Raw genomic sequence first — 26,648 nt, 5'->3', positions numbered from 1 at the left:
CATAACATTTAGCCTGCTATTGGCCTCGAGGTCCACCACTGGAAACGCCGGCGCCACCGTCGGCGTGACGTGCTTGGCAGGATCACGTGGTGTCAGCGGCCGCGTCGGCTGCTTGTGGCGCACTGCCGCGTGCTTTGAAAACGAGTTTCAAGTCCCACATGCGCTGCGGTCTGTTCAAATTCGGAAGTTTTCTCTCATTTTCTACTCAATTGAAACCATTGTAATAGAGTGGCTGCCTCCGAAGGCGACGAACATGGGGCTCTACCGCTCGGTGCCGCAGTGCCGCGCTTACGCAAAGGAGCCCAGTGTCAGCCTGCACTGGTAACCGCGGGACAAGAAACAGCGTGAAGCATGGGTTGTAAAGCTGAGAACGGGCCAGTAGCCATCCGCTACGAGTCTTGTGTGCAACAAGCACTGCGTCGAAGACTTTTGTTACTGCGTCGGGCCAGTGATGTTCATTGAGTAGCAGACAGCATGCACTGAGACGATGGCTCGCGCGCGCTTCCCGCCGGCAAATGATGCTTATCTGCCACAGGATGGTAAAAGCGCTAGCTACCTCTTGATCGTCGGCCCCGTGCTCAGCGTCCACAAAATCGGCTGCAGATGCGCAAGTCATTGTTTAGATACGTTGAATCAAAAAACGCACAGGGTCCCTTATGCATTCGTTAAAGATGACTAGAAGGCGAAAGCAATCTTCTTCTCCCGCACCCCCCTCCAAAAGCGTTCTGCACCTAATGCGGTTTTGCACGGCGTCCGTGACCGATCACGGAGGCAATGCAAAGCGACCATGACGTGTGAATACGTCATCACGTGACGTCATAATGACGCTATATATTTCGGCGATCTGTGACGTCATGATGACGTCATATGGTGACACCATCACGTGACGATTATTTTTTGCATCACTCGTGTTGACGCCGCCGACGCGGGACGCCGACGGGCAACCTTCCCATTTGATGAGGCATGTATTGCTTCATAAGCTACATAAATTTTGCATTGCCTCCGTGATCGCCCACCGATTATCGGCCCACCGGCCAACCCCATGTATTTTCTTGGAGCCTCATTTATTTACGTGGGAAAGATGCCACCCTGTTGGCGTTAGACACGACACTGCTGCCAAAATTGCTGGGGTACACGCCAAATATTTACTATCCTGTTTTGCGGCTGCTGGTTGCTACAATACCTTCTATTTTATTCACCGCTATTTCAAGTTCATGTGGGTCCTAGTTCACAGCCGACGTTTGCAGAACAAGTCCGGCAAACGTTACTGTATTTTCTTTCTTTTCCTAGGCGTCGCATGCTACTACATGCTTGGTCTCGTAGACTGGTTCTCCTTCCACCAGCAATCTCGAAGTGGTGAAGCTTTGGTCTATGAATTTGTTGATCACAGAGAGCGGCAAGTTCACTGAAATGCAAACGGAACGATAATTAAGGTGCATTAAAAAAAGGCGTCGCATTTGCTCACGTTTTGTGTGAGCACCAAACGAAACGAATGCAGTGAATAAAGAAACCGAAGCAGCGGCATTTGCCCGCTGAGAAGACCGATCAATACGCACTGCGAGACAACTTGTCAAATGACATTGAAACGTAGCCTAATTTAGACCGAAAAAGAAAGAAAAAAAAAAACACTGAATCGTCGGGACGGCAGATCACGAAGTTGCCATGCGCACCGAAGCCGCAGTTGTAAGGAAATTGTTTTTGAACTGCTCTGATAGCGTCCACGCAACAGTAGTTGTTTGTCTACTCACAAATTCTCATATTTTGCGGCCTAAAGTTCACAGCGCGGTGCCAAAACGCGCTCGTAGCAAAAGCGAAACCGTCAGTACGAACATACATGCAGACGCTCATACATGCAGAGGCACCGTCAGTCGTCGCGAACCCGTGCGATCGCTGGCTTGGGGCTTCTTTCTGTTATGCTCCGTTTGGTTATATAGGCAGTCTACTCTAACGAGATATTTCACATAGTTTGCACTCAGCGAGTGACTTCCCTTCACGCAAGAGGCCGGTTCAGCGGTCTCCAGTGCGGTGACGGCGTGAAGCGGGTGCTCGGTTTTCTGCAAAGAGACAGCGACTGTAGACTATCTTGCGCTTTCAGTTCGTCGGAAATGATTATCTTGACAGTAAAGAACACAGTTCACTTCGAAAGTACTTACAGAAATGCCCTGGAGGGCTTCCGCGAGGTGTTTTTATGAGCGCCGACAGCAAAACCTATGGGGAGCGCGACGGCGGTATCCTGCCTAGCACGCAATCGAGGCGCGTCCGATAGAGGGCGACTCCGTAACTCCTCGAGGCCAATACTTGTACGTAGAGCCTTTGTCAACGAAGCACAAAGCCATAGAATCAGTGCATGCACCCTGGCATCGTTTATTCTGACAAAGGCTACCCAGGCATGTTGTTTACCGTGCTACAGTCGGGATTGGTGGTCGCGTTTTGTGAGGCTATTGTGGAACTAAATGAAACGCTTTACTGCTGTGATCGACTGTGTTGTTCTGGCTATGAATAGTCGCGCATGGCCTGAGTACACGAAGTGCATGCATAGGTTCGACCCAGAGCTGCGGAGGCTGCAGTCCAAAAGCGCTCGTGTTGCTGTTGTGTGTGTGTGTGTGCCGGGGGGGGAGGGGGGGCGTGGTGGTACAGACCCGAAGGATGCGGGTTCGGCCGCGGCGGTCGCATTTCGATGGAGGCGAAATCATAAAGGCTCGTGTACCTAGATTTAGTTGCACATCAAAGAATCCCAGGTGGCAAAAATTTCCGGAGCCCTCCACTACGGCGGCGCTCCTAATCATATCGAGGTTTTGGCACGTAAAACCACAGAATTTATTATTAACACGTGTGTGCATGCATGCGTCGGTTTTGGGGTAATGCGTGGGTCGCGCTATAAGGTTATTGTGTCGGTCGTGGTGAATGGCCCTCTGTCTTCAGCGACGCCGTGTTCCTGTTCGCGTTTTCAGCCGACCTCCATCGGCTGACGCGGAGTTTCGACAGAGCCCGCTACGAACTCCTGATGGCGGCCGATCGGCGGTGGCGGCATCGGTGGTGCGGACACCCGATGTGACCAGGCTGGCCGAAGCAGCGTCCTTCTCGCACCGCGGCAGCTCGGCCAAGCGCGTGTTTGGCTCCATCGAAAAAGGCTTGGACAGGATGCGCCTGATGCTGACACCTCGCCGGAGGCTGGGTTCGGCCGCCGGCTCCCACGAGGCACCCAGGAAGGTCAAGGTGAGCCCCCACTCACTGATCGAAAGAACTTTGAGGCTTTTCGCAAAAATCGGGACACCTTGGGAAAGGATGAGTGGAAGTAAGCTGGGGAAGGCCTAAGAAGGAGCATTGTCACTCATTCATTCATGGAAGATGGAATAAAGCTATACTTGGTGACAACTTACCTTGGCAGTGGAGCGAAGGCTATGGAGGCGGGGCACCCGCACATTTGTGTTACTACGCAAGTATTCCGGCAGCTTGCAGTCGATTTCAGTTCCGGTTTTGCTTGCTCGCAGCTCGGCAACAGTCCGGCGCACATCATTCGTCGACAATTCATGCTGACGGCGCCTTACCACGGCATAGACGTTGCAGATAACTTGCTTGGTCTGTTTTGACAGCCACATTCTGTAAGATTTCTAGTATATCTTTCTCGGAGAACGAAACTGGCGAGTTTCCAGCCGGCATCGGGGACGCCATATGTTTACTGCGAGGACAGGCGTACGGAAAACGTAGTGCTGTCGAAAAAAATGAAAAAAAAAAAGAAGAAGAAAGGTTAACTTTTTTCCACCAACGGCTTCCCGTACTTGTATTTTTATAATGAAGAAAGCTTCATTTATTCAAGCTGGGTAACTCTGAAAAGGCGAAAATAAATATAGGTATTGGCGCGCGCGCAGGCGAGCGTTTCGGTTCTGTATAGCTTCCACAGCGCTGCCAAGAAAAGTTGTCATACAGTGCTGCAGTAGTGTTACTGAGACGTCCATGATGTGGCTGCGTTGTATAATTCTCAGTGTAGAGGCGACCAATTTTCCACCGAATGTAGAAGCTTTTCATCTTTCATAAACGGGCCATTTTTGCTCTTTTCGATGAGCTAATGGAAATGGCTATTTTTCTTACTTATGTACACCTTTAGTTTCAGCGCCTAAGTGTTTTACTGCACTGCGTGATGCGACGAATCAGTCTCATTTTTCCCATAACCGTGTAGTAAGCATTAGGTCCGTGTACACGGCAATAGGCTGGATACATTTAGCGCAGGAAGTCCTTTTGTTCTAGATGATTTGTCCATTGTGGTGCGTCAGCCCCATCGCTAAACCCTGCCCACGTGTCTCAAGAACAGGGAGAACAGTTCCTTCTGGCGGAGAGCTTGCTAATAGAATCGTAATTTCCCCATGTGGTCGAAATTTCCGGAGCCCTGCACCACGGTGTCTCTCATAATCGTATCGTGGTTTTGGGATGTAAAGGCCCAGCAATTATTATTAGAATCGTAATTTATCCGCTGACTTGGTCATCGCGAGTAGCGTAAATATGGCCCGCTCTCGGTCACACTGCCGAGGATCATTTTAGCCAAAGAGCATTAAACTCCGCTAGCCCTATTGATTCCGTTACGGGAGCTCATGGAAGAGAACCAATCTGACTTGCGATTATAAATGGTCTTATGTACAAATGCTCAATAAAAGTGTGGTTATAGAATGGCGAAAACTGCACGCGAAGCTATGCGACTTCTTGGTTCAAACAGAGTTGTAATTGTGTATGGCACCCGTAGGCATGTGCAATAACGGTAGGCTCAGAGCGCAATGAGCGCCACGCAGCCGGCGGGTTTATCCTGTAGGTACGGAGTGAATTCCTTTGGCGCACTGACGGATGTACATCGGGCAATTTGCGTATAACATCCGAGCGATACGCGAGTGGCGTTCAATGGTGAACGGTCGATCGGGCGCGTTCCTTGACGCAGCAGCTCGTGATGGCGCACGGACGTCGGTCCGTCTTCCAGGGACGTTATCGACTGTAAAAGAAAACTATAGATATTAATAGGTGAACCAGAATTCCTGCCCAGCGGCGGAACAAGGCTCAACCTCTCCTCTCCACAAGCGCTGTTCGTCGTCCACCACCACACCAAGAGCCATTGTTCGCGCTCGAGCTCTCCTCACGCATGTGCCTGCTCCCGCGTCGGCGCCCCAAATCCGATTATCGTTTCAAAGACGTCGACGACTTCTTTTTTTCTTTTTTTTTTTTTTTTTGTTCCGCCGATGTGAGCCCGTGGCAGTGCTTTCGTCCTTCTTTACTCGAGTGGAGGGTAATGTGGGTGGATTCGACAAAACACGCGAACAAAACAGCGCGAGCGCCGTGCTATCCCTTCTCCGGGGTAAATAAAGAGCTCGACTCGCGGCGAGGCAGCTAGTTAAGCGCTAACCCGATTATGCTGTGCGCCGATTGGGCGCCCGGCACGGGTCGCATTGCGCATGTGCCGGTGTAATTGTTTCATAATTGCGTCAGGGAGCGCCCGCCTTTTTGTAAAAGAGCGCGACTGCGAGCCGCCGGGATTCTCTCATCGTCGGGGCCATCTCCGCCTCCTTGCGCCGCTTTTGCGCCGTGTAATGAAAACTAAGTGACGCCTTCGTGCGGTGTGTGTGTGTGTGTGTGCGACAATGGACGGTGCGCACCAGCTATCCATCCCCCCCCCCCCCCCCTCGTCCTCTGCAGAAGGTCTTTGTGTTCCGCTCGAGCTTCCCCTCCGGTCTCCTCCGTGTCCGGAGCGACAAGACGCGTGCAGCCGCGGCGGCGAAACGCTATGTTTCTTCCCGAGCAGGCGTCCCCGTCGAGCTTTGTCGCGCTGCGGCGAAGCACGCATTGCCAGGCAGCGGTAACGCGGACGCCTCGCGCACGTGCGCTTGAGGAGCCGTCCGACCCTTTCACTCGTTACAAAGACATGATAACGGAAGACGGAATACGTCATTATAGTGAAACGCTTAACGGCCGATAATTTCAGCTTTTCATGCGCGCTTAATGAAGCGGGTGCTTAAGGGAGGATCGAGAAGAGGATTGCATCGCAAGTGGAACTGGTCTCGCTAATTCGCTAGGGCCTCAGAGTACTTCATTTGTACACGGACGCAAACGTCGCTTCTCTCTGCATTGTTTGCGCGTTCATTACGAGCGGCGAAGGCGGTGTAACTATGAATACGGCCTGAAGCCAGGATAAATTATGTTGTCGCAAACTAAAAATGAGTCGCTTTCTCTTAAAAATACATGACGTACAAGATATTCTAGCGAGAACTAGAGATTGAGTTTGGCAGTGCACTAGCTGCCACATTCGGCCAGGTAAACTGTGATGCGTGCCTCGTTTGTTTACTCTTGTCTCACTGGAGTGCTATAAAGGGTGCAAAAAAAAAAAGAAAGCTATTAAACTCTCTTTTCATACCATCAGATTCATTGGCAGCTGCCTAGAAATAAATTTATGGGTCCTGATTTTCAGCGTTCGTAGCTGAAAGGCGACCTGTTTCAGATGATTTCCTCCTTCGAAAGACGACAACACAACGCACAATCGAAAATTGCTTTAAGGCACAATGCTCAGCGCAGTGCAGGCGGTGTTAGCAGTCGTGTAGGTGCGGAGCGATTTGCTTCGAGTGCCGACGGGGGCTCTTGGTTCATTCTGCGTAATTCTTCGGAGTGGTAATAAGTGACCTCGAACTATCTTCGGCAGCTCAGCGTCTCATTTAAGAACAAACTATGGGGCGGGTTTCGTACCCTGGAAGAAATTACGTCGCCGAATTCCCGGCCAGTATAGGCCCGAGCAGCCCCGGCTTGAACATTATCCCTTTGGTAGTTCACATCCGTTATCACTCTGTCCTGATGCGGTGTTCTGGCGCTTAGCTTTCACGATACTTTAATGTAGCAAAAGGCAAACGACAGACTAGCTAAACAGCCGGTATCCATGGCACGGAGGTTACCATCTGGCGGCTTTTGCTGCTTTGATGTCCCATGGCATGGTTAAATGAAACGCAGGTTTGTCGTTTCATTTTATTCATCGACATCCCCCAACGCAACGCTCGGACCGCCTCTTTTCCTCATCTTCAGGTGATGCAGAACGTCTCTACCATGCCGGCGGTGTTGACCCCCGACCAGGTTCTGGATTCCCTGCGCACAGCTCTGCTCCGCAAAGGCATCATCTGCAAGCAGAACAGGTATGCGCGCATGCTGGGCTCTTCTCCTGACGTTTTCTGGCTTTGCGCTTTTGCGAAATGTACTTGTGTTTAAGACGCAACTGAACGCTTCGTCGCTTCTTAGTTGCCAGTCTCAACGTGCCTCAATATTTGGGGACTTTTACCTTGAAGTTACCTTGAGCTTTGACTGCGCAGTGCTCCTGGAACTGCTCGCTGTTCAGCCTGCGCGAACGTCATACCGGCTTGATGTAAAATGATATTTTTTTTTAGCGTCGTATGCACACTACGTTATGCATACACAGCGGTGTGTGAGAAATAATTTGGTACGAATTGGCAGGATTTTCGGTGTGGTTTACGTCATTTTAGAGGTTTCTCTTCGGCGTCATTTCAATGCCGATTCTCACACAACTTTAGGCTACCAGCGAACGTCATGTAGAAGCATGCATGTTTGGTTACAGGGAAAATATCGAAGTGCCGTTTCTTCTTTCTCTCTTTTTTTTCTTTTTTTTTTATAAAGCACGCAAAGAATACCCCGTATGTGCATTCGGGGACTCTTATACTTTGCAATATATCGTTGAGGAAATGTAATGGCATGTCCGTATTGGTTTATACATGTCAGCTTTTCTTTAGTTGTTGGTAAAGATTAAAAAAATACCGTGTCTCGACCGTCGTCGCAACTTTTCGACTCTAGTGCCTTGTCTGCACGAAGAAAGCGTTAAGATATAACTTGTGTACAGTCACAACTTAGCTCTGAACTGTGGCTGGTACCGTTTATTCATGGCTTATGTTAGTGTATGATTATCTTAAATATATGTGCATGTCGTGTCGAAGCACATATGTTCCGCGCGCGCGCGCGCGCGCGTGTGTGTGTGTGTGTGTGTGTGTGTGTGTGTGTGTGTGTGTGTGTGTGTGTGTGTGTGTGTGTGTGTGTGTGTGTGTGTGTGTGTGTGTGTGTGTGTGTGTGTGTGTGCGCGCGTGTGTGCGCGTGTCGAATCCGTTTTTGTTTCTGCATCACTGTCCAGCACCGGATATCGTGCATTTTCCGACTCACTATATGCCTTTCTTGGGAGTATGTGGTGTCTTGCCGATGGAATTGAACCGTTCGCTAGGTCGGGGACCCCGTGGGCTTGTTTTCATTATTTTATCGTTGCAATTTGTGATTTAACGACAAAGTACTTAGGCGTAAAAATAATGGCTCCCGGGAAGATCAGACCGGCACATATTCGCACATATGCGCACCGTCGACATACTCGTTGGCTGGTACATGAAGCTCGGCGCTGCTAGGCGTGTTAGCTGTAGTGTATATAGTCCGATCGACAGTCGCGGCACCCACGTCGATTGCGCGGGCGGCAGTGGGTGGGGCCGCCTTCTCCCAGGCCAAGAAGAGAGGTCCCGGAGAAGGAATACGTGGGGTAGGGGGGGGGGGGGTTCCTGCGCGGAAGGAGGCCCGAAGCGGAAGCGGAAATAGCACGGCTGTCCGGATATGGACGCATCGGAAACGGAGGGACAGCAGCCGGACGGCGGGCCGGACCCCGGCCTAATGGTTCCACATCGACCCGAGCCTATCGCCGGGATGCACTCCGGCATCACCTTCCCTTGCTGGCGGCCGCAGTCGAATTTCTTCCATGATATCGGGAGCCGAATCCGTTGCATTAAGTCTACGTGGGTTATATAGGCGAATGTTTTGTGTGGTTGCCGACTTGCCGCTATATATATATTTTTAAATTGCTGCATTGCGTGCGGAAAGACAGTCATGGTGTTGAAGAGGAGCGTACGACATTGATTTCACTGCTGGAATTTTTTTCTTCATTTTGTTCTTTCGATATACTTGAAACATGGTGCCGGGAAAACAGAAGCCCGTCTCATATTTGGCGCTTCCTTATTTGTGGAACATCTTTCCGCGCGTGCGTGCGTAAAATTTATATTTTGGCAAGACGAACGTCAGCGGTAGATGACAAACTCAGCTTGAATCTGGGACGTGGTCTTATAACGGTTCGTAAAGCGAACCGCTTGCTTGCGCCCACGTGATTTTTCTCTGCTGCAGAAAGCGCGATCCCGGCCAATCGTTTAATGGCAATCAATTTCCGAACAGATGTGATGTTGCGCCCCTAAATTTTTTCGCCTAGTCCGGTGCTTCGTAACCTAGTTTTAATTGCGTGAGACCCTTTCCTAGGACATTCACAAATGTTTTCCAGTGTTTTGTAGCGATTGTCAGGTGCTCCATTCTCTCTCTCGCTCTCTCCCTCTTCCAAGACTCAAATGCCCATCGCCATTACCACGATGGACCTATACGTTGCCTTAGCAATTTACGGGGGCGTTCTGTGGACAGTTTTTGGCGGACCGATTCTACTAATTTTCACGGTCGTTGTACCTCAAGTCCTTCGTAGCGAGGCAATGACCTACAACGCTCAAGTGCCTTCCTTACCGCTCTCGGCAAACACGTTTTTGCTTGTAAATAAGAGTCAGTGTACTCTCATTTCTCGAGGTGTCTGCGCGCTCATTTCTTGCCTCTGCTAAACCGAGTCCTTGCTAAGCCCAGCTTAACAGGTCTCCTTTTCGTGCAACCAATTTATGGTATTACGAGTACGACGTAGTCGCGTTGCCGGAAAGTGAAATCTTGTTTAGTTGTCTAAGGCTGTTAGCGTTGATCGAAACATGTTTTATGTCGAAAATGTTTCGTGCCATATAAAACAGGGTTTTTCTTTGCTTCCAACGCAAAGCGAGTAGCAATCGGAGATGTTGTTCGTGCGGCATATTTTTCTTAGTGCATAAAGTCCCGCGACGGGGGTAATCTTGTAAATTCCATGCGGCCATTATCTAAAGTGCGACGCGTCAAGTAGCACTGGGGTATTTTTTTTTTTATTTGGTTTTAAGACGAACTAGGAGCGCAGAAAACAGAACTCCGCTAATCACTCCGTTCCTTTTCAAGTGACACTGAGAGCTGACACCTGGACATCGTTCAGAGAAGAGTATATAGGTAACGTGCTTTATGGGGACAACATTGTAGAGAGAAGATAGAGAGGGGGAAAGGGTAAAGAGGAGCGAGAAAGGGATACTTACCGTACATTTACAAAGGCTGTGGAAATAGGCGCGCTGTTGGGGGCGGGTGCGAAATGTGGTAAAGCTGCACGTTGGACGTGTTGGCATATGTGTGTATGTATATGTAGGTTATTGAGTAACAGACTCAGACACCCCACATAGCAATATATATATATATATATATATATATATATATATATATATTGCTATGTGGGGTGTCGCGCGAAGTGTGCCGTTCTCGCCGATCGCCATGCTGTGCTCCTGCGCCAACTGCGCCAAAGTGCGCCAAATTGTATTTACTGCGCCATCCTGATAATATCGTCGAAAATTGCGCCAAACTGCGCCAAAGTCTCGGGTTTGGGGGCGTCTATCACCGGCAATCGCACGGCCGGCGCGTCAGAACATGTGCAGCTTGATCTTGGGGCTGCCAAAGTCGCAACCATGGACCAAGAATTATTCCGCTGAATAAATTGCGCTCGCGCGTGCGTCCCGAATAAGGCACGATGCCATGCACGGTGCCGACGCAGCTTCTGTTCTGCAAGTCGCCTCGACAGCAAAACGCGCTCTCCGCAGAGGCTCGTGACCTCTCGGTAGCGAGAAAGTGCGACGGCGATTCATCGGCGGACGTCGTCTCTTTTAGAAGCGCTGCTGGTAGCTCGTCTCAAGCGTCGCACGGCACGTAAGGAAAGCAATGTTCAGTAATAACTACATGTGTGCCGATAAAATGTCTGTCACTTCTGTTTCCGGACATCGCGGAATGAAATCTGGGATCGCTAGCAGTATATATATGGAACAATATCGAATTTTCCTTGCTTCGCGTTTATGGAAGAGCATGCGAACGGTGGAAACGCGTTCACACTTTTCCTCAGATATACTTTATCCATGGATCTTCATTCGGAAGAGCTTTTTCGTAATTGCTTGTACCAGCACGTCCGAGTTTAATCACTCTGCGGTAAATACCCCCTAAAAGGCCCTACCTTTTCGAGCTTACGTGCTAGGGTTCCAATTCGAATTTTTTGCTTGCTTTTTAAAAATGTCATCTCATTAATAAAAGCATATATCCTGGTCGGAGCAGCCGCAAATACGCAGCTGTCAGTAGCGGGCCCGTCGCTGACGGCCCACAGTGAAGCGGCTACCCCACGTTACACGTCCGCCCCTCGCTTTCGGGGGTCAATAGCTGACGGGTAAAAAACTCAGTTTCGCTTAAGGGCGAAACAATGAATGCGATACCAACAAATTGCATTGTTAAACGAAGTAAGGCTAACAGCTAACTCTCTTGGATTCGATCTCGCGTAACTCAACAAAACACTAGTTTAAGGGAATATGGCCGCTCCAGGAACCGAAGCGTTTTCTTGCTCTGAGCTCTCTAAACACGAAGTAAGCGTTGAGAGCACAGCAAGTTTACGAGCCGTCTCCTGATGCCTCGAGATGGCGCGCGCACAAGCGACTGCGCCCTTCGGACGATGCGGTCCGCCCCCCCCACCCCCCGCTCCCCTGGCGTCCTTTCATCTTATCGAAGAATTTTGCGCAAACTTTACAAAAAAGTGAGTGGGAACAGAGTAAGAGCACACAAACGGCACATATGAGCGGCACATATTGCGCTCATATGTGCCGTTTGTGTGCTCTTACTCTGTTCCCAGTCACTTTTTTGTAAAGTTTGCGCAAAATTCTTCGATAATGTTTAACCAACTAGCCCACTGCCAAGTTTTTCTTAAGTCCTTTCATCATCATCAGCCTGTCTAGGCGCACTGCAGGGCAAAGGCCTCTACCATGTTTCGCCAATCAACCCGGTTCTGTGCTTTCTGCTGCCACGTTATACCTACCAACTTCTTCCTGCTCCTTACGAAAGACGGGAGGAGGGCGTTTCCTCTCTGATGAGCAATCGACGGCAGGCCCGCACGCGGGAAGATGTTATCTCATGCGCTGTCCGTGCGACGGAGACAGACGGCCGGCTAGCTTAATCTGCGCTTCAGCCGCGTTCGTCGCCAGCGCTCGCGAGCTTTTACCCGTGGCTAGAATGCGCGTGGTGATGTTATTAATTTGGTCTTGATACAGAAAATTACGGCAATGGCGACGGCAAAAATCCGCGGAGAGCGTCCATATAATTGTTATCACAATAAACACTAAAAAAAAGTTGAGGAACCATTTCACTCTGTGAAGTGGATGATAAGCGAAGCTGTTTTGCGCATGGCAAGGAGGCGACATGGTGGAGGACAGTTTGGTATGTACGGCCAGGTTGTTAGCGTTCAATACGCAATATTAGTGCGAAAGCATCAGATGCGTTATTAAACACGAAAATTGACCGTCGGCGGCGTCAATCGATTGATGCAAAAATAATCATATGATGACGCCATCACGACGTCATAGATCGTCGAAACTTGTGACGTCATCATGGCGTCATATATCGTGATGTCACGTGATGACGCCATCACGACATCGTCGCTTTACACTGCTTCCGTAATCGGTGCGCCGATCATGGAGCTAGCGCAAAACCAGGTGAGGTGCAGATAGCTTGCAGGAAGGAGGGGGAGGATCAACCCGTCGATCGAGAAGAACCTGGCTTTCGCCTTGGGGTTTTCTTAGGGGAATGCATTAGGGACAGTGTGGCTCTTTGGCATTGAGGCACTGCTGTACATCACGGCGTTTGTCTACAATGTCTGCTGATAACCACATAGATGTATTTAGAGTGTTATTTCATAAAGTGCAATTTTATTGATCTGGTATTCTGTTTATTTGCTAGTGTCGAAAATAATCGCCGAAGAGGTTAATTCAGAACAGTCAACTGCATGAGCCCTTATTTTTTAATTAGCGAGTGAAGTATGGAGTTCTCCTGCGATGATTTTTTCCATGAGATTTGCAATGAATCGAATATTTCTATCCTTCATAAGAGCCCCATAGTAATATTCCGGTGCTTGAATGTTATTGCAATATGCTTCTGTAGTGCACTCCAGGATGTAAAATTCGCTGCTCCAGAGTGCTCCCAGATGCAAAATTATCTGCTCCAAAGTGCTCCAAGATGAAAATTTTGCTGCTCCAAAGTGCTCCAAAACGAAAATTTTGCTGCTCCAAAAATTGCTCCAAATTAGAAGTCCTCGGTAGCATCACTGCGTGAGGCTGCTGAGCGGTGCTAAGATGAAATGACGGTATCTCTCGCGAAACGCAGTCTGTCACGGCGATACGTAGGTTCGAAGGCGGTTGTGCTTGTGGCCGTCGATTCATTTTCTATATGAGCCGGTTTAACACGGTCGATGGACGCGTAGTCTTCGCGCCCGTTGATCATGACTGTAAAGTGCTTAGGTGTACGCGGTGGAGTACCCTGAAGGGACCATCGTATGGTGGTTGGAGTGGAGCACGGACTGCGTCACGTCGTATGAAGACGTGTGTGCAGTCGCTGAGCTGCGGGCTGACAAACGTGTTCTGACGAGTCCGGCGAACAGATGGAGGAACAATGAAGTCCATCATTACATGAAGCCTACTTGCGTTGGTTGGTGATTTCAAGGTTTACTGGTGATGACTTTGTACAAAAGAACTCTCCGGGCACGCGGAGTGTTGTGCCAAAGACAAGTTCTGCCGTGGAGCACTGCATGTCGCTCTTCACTGCTGTTCGGAGGAGGACAAGTGGAAGTCGTTGCGTCCATGGTATGTCCTCCGTCTTTTGTGCGCGCTAAAAAAGTTTCAACATGAATTCATACCAACTCGCCCAGCTCTCAATTTTACTGCAATGGTATGCTGTTGTCGGAGCACATTAGGGCAGCCTTTAACTGTCTGGGAAAACGGTCTACCATTCCGTTTGATGCTGGATGGTAGGTAGTTGCCCTAATATGCGTGATGCCTAGTGTTTTCGAGATGTTGCGGAAAAGCGCCTACTCAAACTGACGACCGCGGTCGGTTGTTATAGTAGACGGCATGCCATGTAGTCCGAGATGGCTGCATCGTACTGGGCTGTATGGAGGAACCCTGTGCACATCACGTGAAAGTTAATGTATCGCAAAACGCACGCACGCACGCACGCACGCAAGCACACACACACACACACACGCACACACACACACACACACACACACACACACACACACACACACACACACATGCACGCACGCACGCACGCACGCGCACACAGAGAGAGAGAGAGAGAGAGAGAAAAGAGAGGACACCACGGGCGCTAACTCACAAGTCACAACTGAATAATTTGTCCCAGGCAAACAAGAACAACTATATACTCAGTAAAACGCATGTGCAATCTCTTCAGAGCAAAGAAAAAGAAAATTCAACAACTCGTTTCCCAGACTTATTCTAAAAGAGAATAAGCTGGAGATCGCGAAGATATCCAGGAGAACGTAATAGATATGCACGTATAGTAAATGGCTAGCTCATGCTTACGCGTTTGCACCTTTCGTATCTTTATTTTATTTCGTGCGTTCGATTTGTTTTACAAGACTGCCTCCCGCAATCTGCTGCTTTCTTATTAAGGGGGAAGCCTTCACTGGCTCATGCGAAGCGGAATGTGTCCGTCGGCGTGGCCGTGGTACAAAAAAAAAAAAAAAAACTTATGTAGCGATTGGTGTAGTTCTAAATCCTGCGCTAAATGCAACTCCACTACTGTGAAATCTGAGGAAGTACCTAGCACGGGCACCCAGCGATTCCTATTCCTAGAGTTCACGCTGCTCCGTTTACAAAACCGTCGATGACGTCAATGTTTGAGGTAAGCATGTAGGATTTCCCCGGCACGAGTAGAAACTTGTTGGGGAGATTCGCAAACTCGGTGTGCGACATGCGCGCCACCTTTTTCTGCGCTTTATCGACTTCCTGCTTGTTACGGCAGTTGAGATACGTGTCGTCTGCAGCGAGTTCCGTCAAGTTGTTTCCCGCTGCATATGTAGCGACGAAGGCGCCGGAGAAGCGCAGGTGTGAGGAGCAATCGCGCGCTTGGCGACGCAGTGGTGCCCTCTCTTGCGCGGCGCGGGTGTCAGCCAGATGTTTCCGAAGCGTTTTTAGCAATTATAAGTTTATTACTGCGATTACTTGGTTATTCCTGTTAATCATATTATTTTAGACCTTGTTCGTTTACTTTGACCCGGTTTTGAGCATCGCTAGTCTTGTTTTAGGCCTGTATTGACCAATTGATTTTGAGCGTGATGAAGCCACATGAAATGTACGGATGGACGACAAGCCGGGCCTCTAACGTGCTACGCACTTGAAAGGTGCACAGACCGAACTAGCGATTGAACGCTGTTAGCTAGCATCCTGTTCACGCGACAGCAACTCGGAGCGCTTGGAGGTGTCTGCTGTTCCCGGCTTGGCGCTCGGTATTGTGGGCACTCATTTCTCGAGAAGGTGGTCTCTCCTTTACGCTCTCTTCTTTCACCCCCCCCCTCTCCCAACGACGTTGCGCCGTGCACTACTCGTCTAACTATAGGTAACCGGCGGTGTCGGCTGCGCTAAGGTGCGGTGCGGGCAAAGGCCGGTGACTTCATGTGCCCATCTTCCCATTAGCCTATATTGTGTTTTGAAGGTTGCGTTATCTCAAAGTTTCGGAGACGCGTTGAAGCGAGAGGCAACGCGAAGGATTTTTCTCGCCTCTGCATTTACTGCTCATAATGCTAGCGTTGTGACAGCGAATGTTCGCCATCATAGCATATTTTCATGTTTGCCTGTACGGGCATAGGACGAGCCATGTGTGCTAATTTAATTAGTCGGCGCACTTATGCTGCATTTGCGCGGCCGATAAAAGTGCGAAGCTTACTTCGTACAATTATACGTATAATACCTTGCTATGGCTATCAGTACTACGCCTTTTGGGCAAAACTGTGACATTTGTTTTTCCCCTAGCGAAAGAAGCTTCAGCTGTATCGTCATGTATCCGTGAAAGACTTAAGACATCGCACTGGTTTCACAAAAAAGTTCCGCTAACCCTATGCTTAGAGAAAATTCTTTCCTGGCCACAGTGGCTGCTCGTGGACCGCGCCCTGAGCGAGCGCACATTGGAAAGCATCCGCAGTGCCAAGTTCGCACGTCAACTTATTAAGGACACGACGGCAGGCCGCCGCAGTTGGCACTCCATTGAAGGGGAGCAGTGACTCTCCCGACTTTTCTCTGCTCCGACACGTGGCTGCCTTGCTTTCGGGCGAGTCTCCAGAGCGCATGCATCCGGCCGCGTGTTTCCGCATGCGAAACGGCGAGCCGCTCGCCGCTCATGCAGGCGCGCGACTCCGGCGCGACGCAAAGAGGGGGAGGGACACTTCCGAAGTCTCCATTGTGTCTGCGCGGGCCCACAAAAGGCTGCGCCGAGCAGCGGCCGCCGCTGGTGCGGGGGTGACGACTTCATCGCCGCTGACGGTCGTGGATAGTACGGGGGTTGGCAGGGCCCCGCTGTTGTGTGCCGTGTTCGCCTCTTGGCCGTCGGAAGACAGATTCATCCCGGTCTCCCTTTCTGGACGCGCGCTCGTGGGGGTGGCTGGAAGCCCTCGCTACACGCGTTGGTTTGCCGTGTCAAATTTTTTTTTTCCTATGTTCTTCGCTCCTGGTTGCAGTGACCGGCCGGCTTGTTTACTGGCCGACACCGTTGCCGAATGTTTGTTTGATTGCGCGCCTCTATGGCTGGCGCCTCTCGGCCGCCCTTTGTGGGCCGCTTTGGCCCGAGTCGCGGGAGTGGCGCGGCTGTGAAAGAACGGTTGCGGTCGCCCCGTGTACGGCTCGCCGCTCGCGATGGGTCAAGTCCTTTCCGTTTTGCTGGTCACCCGACGCGTCTTTTTCTCATCTCCGTTCGTTTCTTTATTATGACGCGCGCGTCCGGTTGCCAGTTGTTTTGTTCCTCGCGCCTGTTTTCCCCCTGTGTGTTGGGTGGCGAGGCGTATGGGTTTGTTGCTCGTGACGCGCCTCGCCCGATGCCTGCTTGCCGATTTCGTTCTCATTCGAGAAGTATATCGCTCGTGATAAGGCAGCGTGTCAGATGCCAGTCGGTTTGGCGCTTTGTTGCATCGGCATGGACAATGAGCCGGCGTGCGATACATCGCGTGTTCCGTTGTTTTTTTTCTTTTTCTCTTGCCGCTATCTGATGTCGGGCACTTGCGGTCCAGTTCTCGCTCATGTGTAGGGTGTTACTTCGCGGGCTCCCCGAAGCGCGAAAAAAGAACAAAAAAAAAAGTATGCCTGGCCTCTTTTTTTTTTTTAGCACCCCGTCTCGGGTGCTAAGCAAGCGCGGTTATAGCGTAGCATTCATCCAATAATCAATTACGCGTTATTAGGCTCTGATCTGCCGCCTCTAATCGTGCATGACTGTGGGAATCGATTCGAGATGTACTTTTGCAGCGCGAACATTAACGCCTTTCCAGCCATGATCAAACATACGTTGGGGATGACGAGGGCGCATGTGTGCAGCGTGTACATTTTTTTCTTCCTTTGCCCATCGGCGCAGATGGGCTGCACGTTTTTTCAACACGGTTACGTTCTATTTAGGATGCAGTACGTATACGTAGTGTTTTCAGTTATTGATCATGTGCAGTTCTGGCCGCACCCTAGTTTTCGTGTCCCCGGCTGGAGCCTGGGACACGGAAACTCAGGTGCGGCGAGAACTGCACATGATCAGTAATTGAAAACTCTACGTACACGTTACACAAAACCTTTGCCTAAGAATATGCATCCGATTCATCATGAGAAACGCAGGCAGGCAAGAGCCAGAGCTTTACATGTTGAATACGGGGAGTACAAAGGGGCAGTCTATACAGACGTCGCGGAATACAAGGACAAGGACGCATTTGCGATTGTGGTTGTGGACGGGCGGGACGCTTGGTCGCCTCTGGATCGGTCAAAACCCGCTCCTCAGAAACTGCAGAGGAAGTGGTGATAGATATAAATAATTCTCAATCTGACCTGATTCTTAGTGATAAAACAGCCATCCGAAATCTGTCGAGGGGCAGAATATCGCTTCCGGCAGCACGATTGCTAAATTGAGCCGCAGGATGAGAAATTCGGGAGCTGGAAATTGTCTGGCTACCAGCACACTCTGGGAACCCTGGCAACGTGGCGGCTCACACGAATACCCGAGCTTTCGTCAGCCGTGCAGGTGAGCCTCCCGTTCCGGGGCGGTCCGTGAGAGATGGGCTGGTGCCCTTTCGCGACATCACAAATCATTATAAACTAGAGCGGAGGCTTTATCCGCCAGCGCACAAGCCGTTGACATAGGCGCAGGAATGCGTCTAGAGAAATTTGCAGACGAGATCTTTTCCCGACTCATACGTGTTGAGTAAGATATACCGGGAGGAGATTAAGCCGGAATGCAAATGGTGCCAGGCAGTGGCAACCTATGACCATACCACGTGGGACTGTAGCATGGTGCGACCGCCCGCGGATATTATACGTGATCCCTCTCTCCAGCAGTGGGAGGCCCTGTTGGCCAGCTCAGACCCAGTCGTCCAGACTAGGTTCGTGGAGTGGGCCACACAGGTCGCCGTCAGCCTTGGGTTGATGGCCATCTAACACGGAATCGTCCGCGCCTGCTTTCTGACGAAATAAATTCATCATCCATCATCAATTATTGATCGAGCAGCTCGTGTAGTTGCTACGAGTGCCGCTGGCTAACACTTGCAGGAATACGGGGGCGCCAACGGCAGGTTGTATTTTTTTGTTGTTGTTGATACATCCACGCTGTGTTTCGCAGGCACGTGCTGTCCTCTTAACTAACGTAATGCCGCGCATCTGTGACTTCATGCTATAGCATTCGATATAAAGCTGAAATATAAAAATAAAGCTGAAATGCGTGCCTGGCCATGTAGCTCAGTGACTCGGAACACACCATTACAGCAGGGCGCGACCTTGGTGTTCAGTGCAATCTGCTGCGTATAGGAAAAAACGGGACGAGCCTAGCGTATATGTTAGTCCCTGCTTCCCTGTTCCGTTTCCACGCTTATATTTTGCCTACCGAAGTGTCATGTGCATGCTGATCGACTCGCGGCGCACAGAGTCGTCCTTCACGTGCAAGGATCCAGAAATGGATCGTGTATGAAAGTACACAACTGCGTATACGCCGCATTAATTAGGCACCCTGCTCATATTCAGAAGATCTATTCTGACGCTATTTAGCGCTAAAAACGCTGCGGGACTTCTCGCGGTGACTGCGAAGTCAGATGCCTGCAGTGTGGAGCCTGGTCTATGGGAATGCGAGTCTATGGGAATGCGAATGAACAGCCTCCGACGACGATGACTCGCAAAGGAGTCGCAAGAGTTATACTCCAGCTGCTTCCACGGCGTTGCCACCTAATTTCCGGCGCTGCAAAACAACGATACCCCACTGTTTTAAAGCAAATAGCGTGCATTGTACAGAGCAGTGCTGGGCAGTATCGAAGATACATGCATCTTAGATACTATCTTAGATACTGTTTGGGTATCTTGTATCTGTATCGCGATACGTCTGGCAAGACGAGTATCTGTATCTGTATTTCCGATACATTCAATAATGTATCGTGTATCTTAAGATACAAGATACTCCTGCAGGAACACCCCCGTACGAAAGAATAATCGCTGGCTCAACTCCGCTTCTCAAGCTGGTACTGGTGCTATTAACCGCCCGAATAAAACTAATCGCAGTGATATAATTTTATTTTTCCGCCAGAGTCCACCAGTGAGGGCAGGCGATGAGGTGTGCGCGTCCGTTTTGGTGGGGCAGAGCAACATTACAGCGCTCGCGTAGTCTCGACAGAACAAGCGCGCGAACGTCTATGCTTGGCTCACGTGCCGTTCGTTTTCTCAATTTTTTTTTTCTTTTTACTTGTGCCAGTGCCATGACACTTACCCTTATCCACTGTCCAGCGCCGCGTACCGCAATGCGTGCGGCGATTATCGCGCAAATTCTGATGCCGCTCCCTGCGTAGTGCAGCGTTACGAAATCTGAGGCATAGGGTTCCTTTGCGTCTTGCGGCTTTCACACGTAAGTGATTTGAAGGATCTGGATGTAAGTTCGACTTGCCTGCGATTGACTTATGTGCAAATAAGGCCCTAATTAAAGCACCACTAGTACCGATGCTAGATCTAATAGATGACGCGCTTGTCTAACAGAAGACATGTTCGTGTACCGTATCTTTTTTTTTTCTGCTGTCGATCGAATCACGGCCGCGGCGGTCAGTTTTTCGATGGAGGCGAAAATACTTGAGGCCCATGTACGTACTTCGATTTAGGTGCATGTTAAAGGGACACTAAAGAGAAACAATGAATTGGTTTAGATTGATAAAGTGTGCTCGGAGAACTCTTGTGTAGTTTATTTCACCACCATAGGTTTATTATTAGAGGAGAAAACCAAGTTCAAAGTTTCATTTTTAGATTTTGCGCCTAACTTTGTAATTCATGACGTAAAAGATTTCAAAGAGCATTTAACGCATTTTAGCGCCACTGGCTCGACGAAATTTCCACAAACTCGTTATGTCAAGTCTCTGGCCCCCTCAGAGGACAATGTACTTCGATTTAACCGATTAGGAACTACTTAAGACAAAGCAGGCGCCGTCAAAAATATGTGACGTCACGGCAAATGGTGCGGGAACTCCAAGGTGGCGTCGCCACCTGTATTTTCTTTTTGCACGTTTTCTCGCTTATTAGGCGTCTTCTCGCAGCAAGCGTGGTGTTTTGGGTATCGTGGAAGACTACTTTACTAATGCGATAAAAATCGTTTTGCTCTTTAGTGTCCCTTTAAAGAACTTCAGGTGGTAGAAATTTCCGTAGCCCTCCACTGCGGCGTCCTTCATAATCGTATCGTGGTTATGGGACGTTAAACCCTAACAATTATTATTATTATTTTCTTCCTGCTATCTTTATTCAAAGAGTTTTTGAAATCATAATTTGATTGTTAGCACAAATGCTTTCTTAGCTGTCCTTCTCTTGCATTCCGTACATTGCCTAGGGTCTAAACTTTTTTTTTTTTTTCGGTCTGGTCACAACAATATCTCTTGTAATGTCCTGCCAAAATAAGCTGTCTGCTTTATTCTTACTTTGAACTGTCTGCTTTATTTCTGCTGCTGTTTACACATTTATATTTCACTTTAGCTTACTGTTCTGCGAAGGCGATTTTCAAAACAAATATGTAATTATGTGGGCGCGCACTGAGTATACAGTACCAAACATCCTGCTTACTGCTTAGCAAAACAGCGAAATGGAGTATGCATTATAATTAAGGAAACAATTAGGAGCCATCCTAAAGTTAAGATAGATTTACCAGCGCAAAAAAGACCGGACATTTAGGAAGGACACACACATAGCAGCGCTATGTGTGTGTGTGTTCTTCCTAAATCTCCTGTCTTTTTTGCGCTGGTAAATCTATCTTAATCATGAACCAACTCGCCCAAGCAGCCGTTTTAGCAAAGTTTAATCCTAAAGTTGTTAGGAAGCGGATTCGAGAAACATTGCTATACCAAATGATCCGTTTTTCTCATGAGCGTCCCAACGAGCCGTTTCAGTCAATTCTTCATAGACGCTAAATATTTTTATTGACTTACATTAACAGGTAAGTTAACGATAATTCATGCTTAATTGCCATAGCTATTAAGGGTGCCGCCTGTGTCGTGTTTCAATACTTATCCACGATTAATGTTTGTTGCAGAATGGCTTTTCTATTTTATTTACATATAGTTGTTTTCCTTTTTTAGGCCTCCCTAATTTTTTTACTATTACTAATCGCCAGGTAATCGTAGCTGCAGGTGGCAATAGCGTGAATAGCAGCGGTGTGCTGCGATTTGTGCGACTATACTGCCATGCGCTGTTATTTCTTTATTTTGGTGTGATCTAGTTTAAACCGCAAAAACATTATTAGCAGCGCTCGGCTCAAGCCGCACCGCGATGTTTCGATTGTTTCAGATCGCTCTGTTAGAATTACGCGCGAATCCCAGCCGCGGCGGCCACATTTCGATGGAGGCGAAATGTTCGAGGCCTGTGTACTTAGATTTAGGTGCACGTTAAAGCACCCCAGCTGATCTAAATTTACGAAGCCCTCCACTAAGGCGTCCATCATAATCATATCGTGGTTTTGGGATGTAAAACCGCAACAATTAATAATAAAATTATACGCAGGACGCGAGCACTGTAGTTCATTCCGGAGCTTACGCGAGCACCAGCGGTGACGCTGGAAGGTTCGATCGCTAATGTGACCACGCGTTCCGCCGATGATCAGAATACCGAAGGCCAACGACATATATTGCCGCTATCAGCGTGCAGTGTGCTTCGCTTGTACTTTGACTTACTTAGTTTTCAGGGTATAAGTTTGCCCAAAGAGCAGTTTCATCTCTACCATAATGACTGCCGCCTTCTTCATCGTCACCACCACGTGACAATACAATAGGTAGTAGGCATTTCTGGGGCGCACCTGTTCTATCGTTGAAGCAAAATTGTTGAAAGATTGCACGTTAATGCGTATATTGATAACGAACGCTTTACGCCAGCAGATAAGTAGAACATGAAAAGTCACTGCAGTTTTATGAGCTATACGTATACACAATGCGTCACGAAAAATGTCGCTAGCAACGTTGTTGCTGCTGTACCCCGGTGATTCGGTATTGCGTAAACGGTCCTTTACGGAAAAGGTAAAACTTCACATCGGTATTTACGCCATCGTGCGAAGGCTTCTTATTGAAGTTCTTGTTATTAGATGGCGACCCGCTAGCTGGTCGGTAAGCTGAGCAGCGACTCTCATCAAATAAAAAATGACAAACAAAGCAGCTGTCAGTGAAGAGCTGTCCTGTTAAGCAGCCAAAAGAAACCCCAATAAGTTCTGTCGCAAGTAAACTAATGCACTTTTGAGCAAGAAGGACAAAACTGTTGAGATACTCAGACATTTCATTAAAATGAAACAAAATTAGTCACATTAAAGAAATTTTCAAGCAAACCTTTTCGTGCATGGGCGTTCGCTACGACATTACGGGGTCTACAATAACAAATTTGCGAATGTATTGAAGTATCTTAAGATACAATTGGCAAGTATCGTATCGGATACAATTATGCCGGTAGTATCTTGTATGTGTATTTCCAATACTTCTTGCCTGAGTATCTTGTATCGTATCGCGATACAATTTCAAAGTATATTTGCCCAGCCCTGGTACAGAGCAGCCTCTATAATAGCGCACGACTCTTTGCAGGGCAAATTTTAATTGTCTGTCCCATTTTTGTGTTCTTGCATCGCCGCGCTACTTTGCGGTGTCCTTTTTCATAGTCATTTGGTAATTTTGCCTATTCGCTCTTTAGGACAACGAAATGGGCCTCTTTTTTTTTTTCGCGAACTCGGTAACACCTTAACCTCCATTGTCGCTTATAATAATCGATTCCATGTTAGCATATAGAAATCGCAGGCTGGTTTTGGCATACTATGGTGTGTAGGTGTGAAAGTCAAAGCGCACTCTGAATATCTTTTCAGAGTCCGAAAGTAAATCTAGCATCAAGTGGTTAAGCAGGTAATTAATCAGCTTTTACCTATTCAACACATGTTGTAAGAAACTGGAGTTTAGCAACTAACTTGCCGGATCGACCACGCTGCTTAAGGGGGCCCTGTAACACTTTTTCAGCATGGTCAGGCAATGCTGCCGATCGTTCGTCGAGGCTCCTGAAAACACGTGAGCCAAACATTATAGCGCAGCACGCGGCCTGGAATTTACAATTGGTTCTCAAAGTCAGCTAAAAATCGCTCTCGACAAATGATGCGATAAACCCAAATGACCGCGCTAATAGCCCAATGTCCACGGCCGTTGGCTGGCTGATTTGAGCATCGTGAGCTGCATAGTTACCGCGGCCGCCGCGGGATACCGCCACGTGTCCGCGCTCGTGATCACACTCAAAGTAAGCCGCGCGTTCGAAAAAAAAAAGTGCTCAAGGTCATGACACGCGCTTACAGACGGACGTAGCTTCTTGCCCCCTTGTCATCACCCCCCCCCCCTCGCGTAGCTTTCAGCGCGCTCGCGGGTAAGAAAGGAGAGAGAAAGCGCTTAAAGCGTGCGATAAATCCCTGTAACTGCGCTCGTACTTGACGGATTACAAAATTTTTGCGGCAGTCGATTCGTGAGGCAATACAATCCTTTAATGAATCCATTCGGTGATTACTCCGAAAAGTGTTGCAGGGCCCCTTTAAAGGCCAACTGCAACGAAATTTGACTTGTGCGGAATCGGCTGGGGATGCATAGTATATAATAGGCAAGTATTGCAGTCGCGTATTTAATTTATAATCAGTGCTCTAAGTGCGAGCTAGCCGACGACGCGGATCTCTAGCGGTGTGTCTGAGCAAATCGGGCAGAACCGGAAATGAGGTAAATCCCGGCCCTCCGCCCCTCGAGCAGAATTCTCTGCCACCGCATCCCTTCCTCTTCTGCGTGACACCCCTCTACGAGCGGCTGATTCAGAAAGGCTTCAACTTTTTTTTTGTAGTATACGATGCCAACGAAATGCGCGGCCGTGTGCTGCTTGAACACGTATGCCACGGCCGGGGACCAGGTTTCATGTTTTTTCCGAAAAGCATAAAGCTCCGAAAGATGTGGGTTATCGCAATCAGGCGAAATAATTGGAAGCCATCGAAGAATGCAGTGTTTTGCTCGACGTTGAAAATGAAAAGAACGTTGAAACCTGACACAGTACCCTCAATGCTCAGCCACTGCAAACCCAACAGCGGGAAGCCCCGACCAGATTTCGAGAAGCACCGGTGACAAGTATGTGATACTGGTATGTACGGAGCAAGCCTTAGATCGGAAGGAATGCACTGGCGAGTGCCGAAGCTGTCCACGTTTCGGACGGACAGTGCACGCCGTCGACAAGTACCGAGGTGTTTGATGGCAACCAGGCTGACAACGAGGGGGTGGGTGCTTGCTGACGACGAATGCTAAAGTGACGGAGCTGACGAACAGCAGCACGAGCGAGACCAGGCGGGAGACAATACTTTAGGGCGCAGCAGCGATGCACATGCTTGCGCTGCGAAGAGCAGACGATTCGCCTGCAACGGTCGGTCTGTCGGGCTTGGATCTGCGTCACTTCCGGTCAGCTGCAATGGCGTCATTTTTTCTAGTTCTGGTATAAAAAATAGCGTTGTAAGCAAGCTTTTTTTTTTTTTTCTGAGGTAACCACTTGCATTTCCAAGGCCACAATTCGCAGGCAGCATTATCTCCACCTAAACTGCTTATCAGTCGGCTTTTTGCAGAGTGCAATATTTTGTTGCAGTTGGCCTTTAAGCTTAGTATAGCAAAGCAATGTCGGTGCGCATCCGAGATGTGGGCATGTGGCAATCCATGCTTCTTTCAAACCGGCCGGTGATCAGGGATACTGGTACGTAATGGTAAATCGCGAAGTCCATTCTCTCCCTCTCTCTCTCTCTCACACACATGCGCACCTTCCCTCCCTTCCTCCCTGATTTCGAACCAGTCGCCATTGTGCATTGCGCGCTTGGACCTCGTATAACGCGCAACTCTTGGGTTGAAAGGGGTGAAGCATTGTGTCTACGGACGGCGCATCAGGGATACACAAAGGCATTTTCTGAAAACCGCCACGTGTAGAAACATTTTTACCGAGCATGGGACGCGAACTAATTAACCGTAAACCAGGATTAAACAAATCACCGCTGACACCTATTACGCTAGCCAACACCTTCCAAGAAATTCAGGTCCTTTTCAGATAACACACAAGGCTTAGTTACGCATGCGCAGTCGTCCTGCTTCATTTGTGGCGCTTCGAGAGAGCACTTGTCCGCGTTTCTTTTCGTCCTGTTAGACTGTGGACTAGCCCAAACTGTCAACTGTTTGTTTTTCTCGTTCCATACCTAATTTTGGCATTACGAAACATGCGCACGTCTGGTCACCGAGCCCGCTGTCCCGAAAAGTATAGTGTCTCCGCAAAATACTGGCGCCAATCTCCGGTCCCCAACTCTGGCAGCTGCCGGCGCTTTGCGGCCTCCCACGAGTCTGACGACGGCGGCGAACCATTGACCGCGGTAGCGCCGACGTCCCGAGGCCCCCCCCCCCCAGCCAGCGCGGGGCTCTTCCTCGGTTGTTCCCGATATTGGCTTCCGCGCGCATCGTGCGGTGGCCCTCGCAAGTGCCCCCGCGGGAGCGTGGAGCGAGTCTTGTCTACTATGCTGCCACTGCTGGCCGAGAGATGAAGTGTTGTAAGCGTTATCCGGCTCGGCCAGATGGGCGCGCCGTGGACGCCGTTGTGTGTGTGTGTGTGTGAGCCCCGTTCCCGGCCGGAAAGGGGTCGCCGTTAGTCCTGCCTCCCCGCGGGGGCTGTTGCTGCCTCTAATCAGGGCCTCTTGCGGGGGGCGATCTCCTGGACTATAGTACTCAACCGACCTTGCTCGCCTGACCGCCCCCGTTTGTGTCGAGTATCGTTCGCACTGCGCGACGAGTGCTTCGCGGCAGTGATTGGCAGCGTGCGCGACCTTTTTTGTGCGCATGATGACGGGTGTTTCCTCTCCCCACACTGTCGTCGAGCTCCCTAGCGGGAGAGGGCGAGACCGTAGGTCGGTGGGAAACGGCA

General features: G+C 49.4%; 1 protein-coding gene across 1 annotated transcript in view; it reads left to right on the top strand.

The window, feature by feature from the left end:
* Positions 1-26,648, top strand: part of LOC119397588 (maternal embryonic leucine zipper kinase) — a 154,563-nt gene that overhangs the window by 99,483 nt on the left and 28,432 nt on the right. Inside the window, exons 13-14 of the mRNA XM_037665016.2 lie at positions 2,952-3,216; positions 7,045-7,151. Of these exons, the coding sequence (XP_037520944.1) occupies positions 2,952-3,216; positions 7,045-7,151 (372 nt within the window). The remainder of the gene's footprint in view (positions 1-2,951; positions 3,217-7,044; positions 7,152-26,648) is intronic.

The sequence above is a fragment of the Rhipicephalus sanguineus genome, chromosome 1 (assembly GCF_013339695.2).
Source record: "Rhipicephalus sanguineus isolate Rsan-2018 chromosome 1, BIME_Rsan_1.4, whole genome shotgun sequence".
Taxonomy (NCBI): domain Eukaryota; kingdom Metazoa; phylum Arthropoda; class Arachnida; order Ixodida; family Ixodidae; genus Rhipicephalus; species Rhipicephalus sanguineus.
The sequence above is the reverse complement of the archived record's forward strand: the minus strand, read 5'-3'. Positions and strand labels throughout refer to the sequence as shown.